The sequence below is a fragment of the Carassius gibelio genome, chromosome A23, assembly GCF_023724105.1.
Source record: "Carassius gibelio isolate Cgi1373 ecotype wild population from Czech Republic chromosome A23, carGib1.2-hapl.c, whole genome shotgun sequence".
NCBI classification, from domain to species: Eukaryota; Metazoa; Chordata; class Actinopteri; order Cypriniformes; family Cyprinidae; genus Carassius; species Carassius gibelio.
This window is the reverse complement of record NC_068393.1, coordinates 22,219,846-22,231,485: the sequence shown is the minus strand read 5'-3', so window position 1 is coordinate 22,231,485 and position 11,640 is coordinate 22,219,846. Positions and strand designations below refer to the sequence as shown.

The 11,640-nt window shown below is 34.1% G+C and overlaps 1 protein-coding gene across 1 annotated transcript; it reads left to right on the top strand.

Annotated features, from left to right (window-relative positions):
* Positions 1-1,309: 1,309 nt before the first annotated feature.
* On the top strand, positions 1,310-8,342 carry LOC127944813 (tetraspanin-31). The gene is made up of 6 exons (XM_052541097.1): positions 1,310-1,564; positions 3,576-3,743; positions 3,863-3,943; positions 4,045-4,185; positions 4,495-4,605; positions 6,589-8,342. Exons 1-6 carry the CDS (start codon positions 1,502-1,504, stop codon positions 6,661-6,663), a joined length of 639 nt encoding a protein of 212 aa, XP_052397057.1. The 5' UTR covers positions 1,310-1,501; the 3' UTR covers positions 6,664-8,342.
* The last annotated feature ends 3,298 nt before the right edge of the window (positions 8,343-11,640 follow it).

Sequence of the window (11,640 nt, the reverse complement as noted above, 5' to 3'; positions counted from 1 at the left end):
CTGCTCAGCCATTGATGCCGAAGCAACACAAGCTTCAATTCAGCGCTGGGTTTAATATCAGTCAACAAGCAGCGATGGAAGTCTCGTTTCGTTGTTTACCTGAATCCTTAAATCAGAACACTTATTATTATTATCTCAATAAACACTAATATCCAGAAGCATTATAAACAAAACCACGTTAGGCATGATCGCTTTGTGTGCTATAAAATACTTGCCTTCTCGTTAATGAAGCATGCATGTATGCGGACAGGTGGGCAAATGTACTGTGAAACTATGGGATGAAATTTAGACTCAAAATGATTAATAGATGAAACCGTCCTTGATTATGTCTTCATCTCTTTAAGATGTGTAAGGTTTTTAATAAAATGAGTATGTGGGCGTGCTATTTGGTGGCATAAGCGTTGCTATCGCGAGAATAAAGGAAGAAAAGGAACGATAATTTAGAATTTTACATTTTTTGAAATAGTAATACTTGTTATTATAATTTACATCAATGGCCTGTGTGAACTGGCTTAACTGTGAAATCAAACACTGATGTAATAAAAAAAATATTTTATATATTTTACATTATATATATATATATATATATATATATATATATATATATATATATATATATGTGTGTGTGTGTGTGTGTGTGTATGTGTGTGTGTGTGTGTGTGTAAAGAAATTCAATTTTAGACACTTCCGTCAATTTCCGTCAGAGGGAAGCGACCTCTATTTTTTTACACCTTCAAAAAATTTTTTTAATTAGTTAATATTTTGGACACCCTGGCTGTTATTTGTATGTTTTTCATACGGTAGGTTTTATGTTTTAGGAAATCATCTCCCCTAGCGTCTAATCACGTGTATTACAAGCAAAGCGCATGCCACTAGAGGGGCTGCGGTTTCGATTGACGTCACCGGCTAGTTCAACAAGAGATGGGAACCGATTTCCGAGTCAGTTCTTTTGGAACTCTTCATGTAAAAAGAATCAATTAAAACGAAAGGATTTTTAGTGATTCCTTTCCTTACGTGCGTCATCACGTAGTTCCATAACATCCTCTTAAAACGTTTCTGTATTGAGAAAACTAATTTCTGTATTATATATTATTTTTTATTTCAGTTTAATTAACAATAGTAGTTAAAGGTAATTTAATGTCTCTTGGTTCAGTTAGTTGCAGCCGTGATTCAGCTATTGAAACATACAATTATTTACAACCAAAATATAATTTACATTGGCATTAAACAGTGTTCCATTTCTTTTAGTCGCTGACTCCAGGTCTGTGCTGCGTTTCTCAAAAGCATCGCATTGGTGGCTGGTAAATGCGGACAACAAACTGAACGATTCAGTTTTGCGGACTGGTTCAGTTGATTCATCTAAAAGATTCGATTCCAGTGAACGATTCGTAATATTGCTCACCAAAAGAAAAGAAGAGCAGTTTATAGCGCACGCACAGCAGCGAAAACAACATCTCTAGCATATCATTTCATCTCACCGGTAAATGCCCGAAGATTAAACATGGTTTGTGGCGGATTTACGTGCTCGAAAAACGCCCTCTGTTCGCTAAATGTAGTTTATATGGTGAGTCGCACATACATGGATATTTAGCTCAGCTAGCCGTTAGCAGCGGCTAATCCGGTGTAAATACTTAAAACGTTTGGTATTTCACTTTATTTCATAATTTGTACTATATTTAAGACATCTTAGGAACATTTTAATGTATTTATATTCAATATAAAGGTATCTGATGTTAGGTTATAGAGGTGAGGTATTTGTTTTGTAGCTATCAGTAGATGAATCGGCTAGCTGCTTATCTTCACAGGCGGAGCTCGTTAAACAAAATCTTTTTTAAAAGCAATAAAAACAGGGTTGGGTGTTAATATTAAGGTTTTTTTATTTAGTTTTTTTTTGGCATATCTTCTTAATTACATTTCGCCATCGAGTGTTGCATAACCCCCCTATGTTTGTGTAATCTGCTTTTAATTACTCGAGTTCTCTTTGAATAAGTGTATTTTTTAAATGTCCCAAACATATATGTAGGTTTATCTATTTCCCTGTTGAATACCCTGGGAGATTTTGGTGTGTCAGCTTCATTTATGTATCTGTCAAAACTCAAATGTCGTGTCAAATATGGTTGAGTGAGTTTGCATGCTTGCTTAATATGATACACACAGGACTGAGTCACTGATCATACTTCCGTAATGACTGACTCACAGGAGTGATGAGAATAATGGGTTAAAATCAAGGTGTCAGTCACACACAGCCAAAAATAGAGTACTTTGCACTCAGTCAGAGCTGTAAATGAAGTTGCATTGCTATATGACTTTGGGTGGTGTAATCTAGTGGTTAAAGGGTCTGCTTATGTAATGGGTGTACTGTAAATTTATTGATAAAATATGGGGTTTGAACAGAAAATCAGCGTCTTCCTCACTTGGACCATTTTTTGTTTGTTTGGTTGTCCAATGTTCTGTTGTAATGCCATAATCATACCCCTCATCCTGCCATTTAAGGAGGGACTGTGTGCACATTATTTGGTTGGCTTTGTGGTATGCTGCTCATGACAGTAATGCTGTTCGGTTAGGTTATGTTGATACACATGTTGCTCTCTGGACCTACAATCTTTATCTTGCTGCCCTTTGCTTTTGGTTATATAGATTTCAGACAAAATCTTGAACTGTAGATTGTCCCTTGTCACTGTTTAGCTTATAGAAATGATGTGTAGTTAGTTATAGAGATTTTATAAGCATAACAGCATGTGAGTTGTGCTTCATGTCTCTGTCACAGTAGTTTTGATTAATTTTATGAATTGTTGTTGGTCTTATTTTTTCAACTAACTATATTCTCTCCAACTACATGGTCATATGAAGACAATGCCCAGCTAACAGTTGGTTAACATGTTATGGTTATCCACTGCTGGAAACAAAGAGCATCTTTTTCCATTGATGAACATCCATAGCTTGCCATTGAAATTTGCATGCAACAAATTAATTGTAACTTATATTATTTGTTGATTTTGCCAATGTATATATTTTATATTTCAATTTAATTTATTTAATTTGGTTTGGTTTTACTTTTGTTTTATTTATTTTCTATATATATATATATATATATATATATATATATATATATATATATATATATATATATATATATAATTTTTTTTTTTTTTTTTTTTTTTTTTTTTAATTTGGTTGGACTTAATTTGTTTTTATTTTGTTTGGTTTGTTTATACTGTTTTATTTCATTTAATTTTTTTCAGTCAATTCTATGGGGAAAATAATTGCAAGTTAAGTTGACAAGTTAATTCAGTTAAAATGAAAGTTTATTGCAACACTGCCAGCATAGTGTTTTTATTGTTTATTTGTATTTATTTATTTATTACTTTTAAATAACTCTACAAATCTACAAATCCAAATTTTTCCTTTTTAAATATCCTCTTAAACTTGAAAATGTCATAATATGGAAGTAAACCATGTTGTAAGCACCATTACAATGCCACTTTAAGCACAATGTATTGTTATTGTTATTACAATTTTATGTATAGCAAAAGGTTGTGACATGTTTCTGATTGGTCTTTTTTCTTCATCCTCAGCTGGTGGGTCTCCTGTTGATTGTCGTAGCAGCATGGGGGAAAGGCTTTGGCATTGTCTCCAGCATCCACATCATTGGTGGCGTGATTGCCGTGGGCTTTTTTCTGCTGCTGATCGCCATTGTGGGACTCATTGGAGCTGTCAATCATCACCAAGTCATGCTTTTCTTTGTATCCTTTAGCAGCGTTTGTACTACATGATTTTTGTATTCCAATGCCCATAAAACATCAATTGTATATTCTCATTTCTGAATCTTGTAAAGTCCTTGACCACAACTGCTTTTCCACAGTACATGGTCATTCTCTTCATTGTGTTCCTCTTCCAGTTTGGAGTGTCCTGTTCTTGCCTGGCCATGAACCAGGGTCAACAGGTAATCCTAATTAACTTTAAAGCACTCTTGATGTTGTTGCACAATTGTTTGAGAAACTGAGTGCTATTCCTGGTTTTTGTCTTGTCACATTCCCAAAACAGGAGAAGCTGCTGAATTCATCCTGGGGAATAATGAATAACAACACAAGAATCAGCATTGAGAAGAAGCTGGACTGCTGTGGCTTGTTCAACAATACACAGAACCTGGGAGTGTTTATGTCTGACTTACAACTCTGTGATGCTGTAAGAATATATGCTTGTGTTCGTTTATGTTTTATTTAGGATTTTTGACACTTTAGTGAACAGATAAAGTAGAGAAAGGGAAATTGGGTAGGATTGGGGGTGAGCGTGACAATAACAGGAACAAGTATTTAATCTGGTCCACATTACATCTTATTCTGGTCCGCTTAGAGTGAGAGAAATTGTCTGACCAACCTTGCTACAGTTTATTTGAAGATGATGAGTGAATGGTTCATTTGTAACTGATAGATTAATACTGAGTTAACCAAATGTGAAAAATGAAGATGAATACCCTGTTTTATTTTCCTGCAGCCATGTATAACAAATAGCCACTGCCTCACCTGCGGTGAAAAGATGCTTCAACATTCATCAGAAGCTCTGAAGATCCTTGGAGGAGTCGGCCTCTTTTTCAGCTTTACAGAGGTTAGTTCAGATCGCATGTTGTCCGGGCCACATGTGAAAGGCACTACAAAGTTGTGGTAACTAATGGGAGATCTGGACTGACTTTAAGAGTTGTGGGCTCATCAGTTGGAGAACCATGGTTTAAAATAAATTATTTATCATAAAAAAGTTGTAAGAATGTGACCTACTACATTTCCCATTATTAGAAAAATGAAATGCATATAAAGTATCAGTTCCACATTTATAGCTCCTTTCCGTCCTTTACTCTTAATTCTGTTGCATAAGGTCAACCAGAAACTGCTGTGGTTGTAATTAAGTAGAAAAGAGAAAAAGAAAATCCCACATGCTCAAGGACATGACATTAATATTTCATTTTAAAACGGATAGTTGTTCATTTTAAATCTGATTGAATTAACCACATGCAAAGTTGTTGTAAAATGTACAGACATGATTAGCTGAATTTAATATTAAGTCAAGTCAACTATTTTATTTGTTTAGCAGAATACATTTTTTTCTAGGGGTGTGATGAGACCCTTATCCCACGAGAAGAGATGAGACAAGAGAATGAGACGAGAAGAGATTTTTTAAAAAGAAATCCTCAATGATGAAATATATAGGGAAAATTTTTCTTTTATTCAACTGAAAAACTCAAAATGCAAAAAAGTAGGTGCATTTTTAAATCAACTTGTACTTTATGATATTAAACATTTATTTTAATAAATTTTAGGGAGTAATAAACATGTAAACACTGAAGAAGGTTTTCCAACAAACTCAACTGACAAGTAATTAAACAAATTATAAATAGTATAAATAAAAGTAAACCGCACAAATATCCCTTTAATGGAAATTAGTGGAACTGAAGCAGTCAGTCACATTTATTATTTAGTAAACTGATTTCCACTTTAATAAAAAAGCATATATAATAAACACAATTAATGTATCCATTTAAAAGAATAAAGTAGTGGTTCCCAAACTGGGGGGCGCAGCCAGGCTGAGGGATAGTTAGGCCCTATGAAATCAATTAGATTTTTTCCTAAATTCTGTTTAATTTGATTTTTTTTTTTTTCAAAATTCATTGTTTTCCGTTTTAATTGTTCTGTATTGTTTTGTTTTTTCAGTTAGAATTTTTCTCAACTCCTTTTTAATAGTTAAATTAAAATGTATCAATTAAAAAGCATGTCTAATTAATCAGAATCATGAAACTTATACATTTCACATCAATTCGTTTAGGTCCCTATGAAATTATATATATATATATATTTTATTGTTACATAATTCTGTGTTTTAGCATGTTTGATTATTTGAATGTATAAACATTCTTAATTTATAATTTAATTTATTTATTTACATTTTTTTTTCTTAAAGTAGCCTTATGTATTTTATTCCCCTTAGAAATTATGTGTTTATGGTTATCACAATGAAGTCATAAAACTTTAATTTAATTTATCATTTATCTTTTAATTACTGAAAATTAAAAAAATATATTTTTGGCAAACAAAATGGATTTACTATTACAATTAAAACATGGAAAAAATGTTGTGATTAATCATTAAAAAGTAATGTTTGTTTTATTTTTGTAGTAGTAGTAGTAGTATAGTAGTAGTAGTAGCCGGCTATGTGCATTCTTCTGGAAAAAAATGAGCGTCAGGCGCGCTTCTGTGTGTAGTAAAATTAAAGTGTAAAGTAAATATATTTGAAAGGTCTGGGCAAGGATATCATCACGTTCTCGCGACACCAGTCAGATCTCGCGAGACTCATTGGATCTTGCGAGATCTCGTGAATCTAATATTGTAATTAAATCCTATTTTAGGAAAATGTTTAATGTTGAACATTTATCTCTTGTATCATATTGCGTATGTATAAATGTCACTTTCAGCCACACATTCAAGTGTTAATTTTCCTTAAATTATGGAATAATTTCTAGACATGAATGACTTCTTGCTTATTACAGCTATTGTACTCCAGTATTTTGTTTCTAATCTATATTTTTGTCCTTTCTCTCAGATCTTAGGAGTTTGGCTGGCCATGCGCTACAGGAACCAAAAGGACCCGAGGGCGAACCCCAGTGCTTTCTTATAGTCCCTCAGATCGTCTGTCCTAAACTATGTTTAGAAAAGTCCAGCTATTCCAGTTCCCTTTTGCACAGGTAGAATGAAGCGCACCAAGAGACCATTAAAGCATTAAACGCAGAACACAACCACTGATCCCCCTAACAAACACACAGTTACACACCCGTTTCAGAACACACTAGATAACGCACCACACCGCACACATCTATTTTGATGACCCATTTTCCACACAAGGTCTGCAGAGGGCTAATTTAAACCAGCAGGAGGAGGTATCATATATGAAAGGAAGCTCGTTCTGGCACTCCCCCCATCCTTGATGTGAGAAACTCTTCCTGTTTTCTGTATGCAAAACGAAAATCTGCAATGTTAAGCCATCGGTGTCTGCATGTTCATAGCCTCATGTTTCTTGTGACATGGTCAGCTCACTTACGTACACATAACTAGGTAAAGAGTGCCGCAATAGTTCCTGTAGTTTCAGTGTAACCGAAAGTTAACCCACATAAACTGTTATTGTTTAGTATCAGTCAAGTATCTCCCAGGAAAACAGCATCCATCCGCTTTGAATCAGTGCAGACCTGAAAAACACCTGTGTTTTGTGCTATGCTTTATGAAGTCCGTCTCGATGAGGTGACCAGTCCAGCCTATGGGATATTAGTTTAGGAATTAGACATAGAACGTGAATATTTAAGAAACACTTGTGTAACTGTGTGTAACTGAGCCATGTGAATGGGAGCTTCTCCCCTGCCGATGGACTGCAGCCCTCCTGTTGTACATAGTCTTAACCGCGACAGGGTCGACGTTCAACCAATTTACAGATTCTTTTCCATTCTTATTTAAACTGCAGAGATCCCACCACCTCATCCGGGTCTCGCTGTTCTCACTGGACTTTTCAAGTTCTTAATTTCCTTTGAAGCTTAGTATTACTCATGGATATAGTGTTTTAATATCTTATGCTTTGATTTGTGGATGTTTGTTGAAATAATTTCGGGGAGCTGTTTGCTCTGTTATCTGTCAGCTTGGTTTAAGCCATATACTCATGCACTAACTTGCAGTTTTTATTATTTGTAATCAATCATGCACCGCTTCCTTCCAGCTATTTTTAAAAAGTACTAACAGCATCAGGTCCATAATTTTAGCACTGAATAATGTGCCATTTCAGTTTAAAACTTCTTGTTTTGTGTTTTGCCAAATCTCTCTCTTTTTGCTGTTGCGCTTATCCTTTTTTCTTGTTTTGTGCGAAAAGTGTTAAGTTGCCAAGTGTGCATTTTTTGCAATGTTGAACATTGTTGTTGTAGTAGATAGATCATTTGTAATGACTTTTGTGCACATGCATATGCTAATTCCATATGTCCAGTATGTTGTTGTTGTTAATTTTCTTATGCATATTAATAGAGGAACATCCTGGCTTATGCTGTCTTAACCGCTTTAGTTTCAGCCCCACATGATCGAGGAAATGGAAACACTGAACCATCACTCAGTGCAGCTTAAATGTGTTCTGCTTCACTATTATGAGTGTGTTTCATTGATGGATTTTGAAGAGGTGCAATCAATGGTCTGTGCTATAGTAGTTATTTATTCCAGTTGTGAGAAGGCCACGTTACCCGACTCGGTGAGCTGTAAGCACCACTTTCCCTGGATTTGCCTTGTATTTTTGAAACTGACTTTTCCAATTAAATATTCTTAGATCAATACCTGTGAAAAATCTCTCTTATTTTATTGTGGACTCATCATGAGTTGTGTTCCTTAGCTGGTTTTGCTTCAACACTCAAAGGTTTACATTTGACATCAATGTGACTCAACCTTATCAAAGCCATGTTTAAAGGAATAGTTCACCCCCCCCCCCCATTTAAAATTTACATGGCAATTTAAAAGTTTATTAATTAAAACAGGTTTAAAGAAATTTACATCATTTGTTCACCAATGGATGCTCTGCAGTGAATGGGTGCCGTCAGAATTAGAGTCCAAACAGCTGATTAAAACACCGCAATAATCCACACACCACTCCAGTCCATCAGTTAACAACTTGTGAAGTGAAAAACTGCGTGTTTGTAAAAAAAAAAACGAATCTATCATTAACATGTCTATCCATATGTTTGTTTTTTCCAGTAAAACTTTTTTTTTTTTTCATCTGAATCAGCAGAGAAATATAAACCGATCAAGTAAAAACAGTCCAAAACTGTTCTAAACGAATAGGATTACTTTTGGATCGTGACATTTTTATCAGCTGTTTGGACTCTCATTCTGACGGCACCCATTCACTGTAGAGGATCCATTGGTGAACAAGTGATGGAATGCTACGTTTCTCCAATTCTGTTCTCGGATGAAGAAAAAAAAAACGGGTGAACTATTCCTTTCATGTACTTTGGGCTGTTATTTTACCTTGCATAATTTTGTTCATAACTTTTGTGAATCAGGCCATTTTGTTAATCTTGTCCATGTTTCACGTCTGTCAAATTTGTTCTACTTCTGCAAAGTGAATTTGAATAGAGTTTGATGGGACACACAGCCTTTCACTTCATCATCAAAATAAATGGGAAGTATTTCTTCTCCATTTTAAGAGTTGATAATCCTTTTTATTTACCATTTATTTTAAATGTAAATTATTATTATGTGTGTTGTGACATTTTATCATTTGCAATTAGCATTAGTGGATTAGAATATCAAAGCAAACTGTCATTTGTTGTCAATGCTTTTTGCTGGAAATCACAGACATCAGCTGTTGTTAAACTTCATACTGAGTTTATATGCACTAGTGGGACAGCATTTAATTTCCACTGCTAATAATCTATTATTACGTAAGGATGATCCTAAAAAAATACTTTTTTTTTCTAAAGCTCTTTACTTTGTATTCAGTGTCAATGTTGTTTTTTTCCTGTTAACAATTTACACTAGGCTGTTATATTTATATTATGCAACTTGTGTAGAGGTGTAGGAGTCTAAAATGATTCATACCAGTACTAAAAAAATATTCTTCTGTAAACAACGTTATCTTACACAATGTTCCCCTATGTGAGAGACAAACATTCTGTTGCTATAAGGGTAAATTTGTTGTAATGTCTCTCAGAGGCAAAAGAACCAACTTCCAGCATCAACAGTAAGCTTTGTGCTGTTTGTCTGCTGATTTATATTGTGCCCATGATCATGTAGTGCTTTTATATAATGGGTGAAGTCATTATAAGCTGGTTTTAGGCAAGTGCATTTGCGCCTCAATATGACTTCATGTGCTGCTTACTGGAACAAAAACAGCAAAATGCTGTGTTTAGATACTGTTAAGGATTCAAAAAGCAAAGCTTGGTCTAATATGTAAAAGCTTTGCTTTTAGAGTTTATTCTGTGTATGTATAGTGTTTGTAATCCACAATCCAAACATTGTTATTTTTAACTAAAACTATCAAAATGTGCTTTCTAAATAAATTGCTGAAATTAAAATAGAAATATAAGATAAAAATTTAAATGAGAATTAGATGAATAGAAAATTTGATCTGAACTAAAAATGTTACAAAAGTTACAAAAGTTTCTACAACTAAAAATATTTATACATTTTATTAAATATAACAGTGAAATAAAAATATTTTTATATCAAAATATTTAAAAACACTAGTAAAAAAATGACAAAATCACATTACAAAATTACTAAAGCCTAAATTACAATTTAAAATGAACTATAAAATCTCATTCAAATTATTCATAAATACTAGTATATAATAAATAATACAAAAATAGCACTGGTTCATGCAAAATCAGAACATTTGAAGTTGTGCATGACCCCTATTATGGAAAACAATGTTACGTAAAAATGACAAAAGCACATAGCAAAATTACCAAAACTTACACAAAAATGTAAAATGAAGTGCAAATATACAAATAAAAGCTCATTCAAATTAATAAATACTAGTACATAATGTCAAATATCACTGGTTAATATAAAAATCACAACATTTGAAGTTGTGCATGATCCCTCAAAATTAATATATTGAACAAAACTTAAGTAATAATGTTTTCTGCCTTTAGATGCAACTATAACATTTACTAAGTTGTACTGATTTTATAAAGATAAATGTAAATAAATATCTGCAGTATCCTAATGCCATTGTATCACCTTATCATTGCACTGATGAGCTTCAGTGCATCAAGAATTTGTTGTGGCCGCAACAAAATAGATCGAATGGTTCACAGCTGAAAGCACTTCATGGATAAACATATCAGCTGAATGTAGTGACCATGTATGGAGCTTGCTAATATTTTAGATTTTTGCCGAATTTTTATTTTAATAAAAGTTTATATCTTAAAGGCTTGTTTTTGTCTTTCTGTGCTGTCTTGCGATTGTAAAATCTGCACTTTAAGGTGTCTGGTTTCTTTGAATTTCCAGACATGCTCAGCAAAGTAAACCCTTATCCTGTCAGCGCACTTGGGCTCTGCGTTGGGACACTTGCCAGTTTTCACTCCTTTCCACAAGGGTCAATATGCACTAACAGGTCTGACCACCTGTCTAGAGACTAATATAGCAAAAGGTCTATGGGAATTTTGAGAAGCAGCCTTAGCAAAGACCTAAATGTAGAAGTGCAACATATGGACCAGCCTGACTGTCTGTGGGAAATTGCATTGAGCTTGTACGGTGACCTCGCTGCATGAGACACACAGCATCAGATGACCTGTTTGGAAAGGGCAGCCCTGGTATAGTGTTAGGAGTGACAAGAAACCTGTGTGCTTCCTAAATTCTCTTTTTAGACTGAACTTTAAGGAGTAGTTTGTCCAGAAAATTAAAATCTTCTGAGAATTGACTCACCCTCAAGCCAGTCAAGGTGTAGATGAGTTTGTTTCTTCATCAGAAGAGATCTGGAGACATTTACATTGCATGTTCACCAATGGATCCTCTGCAGTGAATGGGTGCCGTCAGAACGATGACGACAACACAGTAATCCACAAGTAATCACACAGTTTCCAATTAACATGTTGTGAAATGTAAATCTGCACGCTTATAAAAAAAA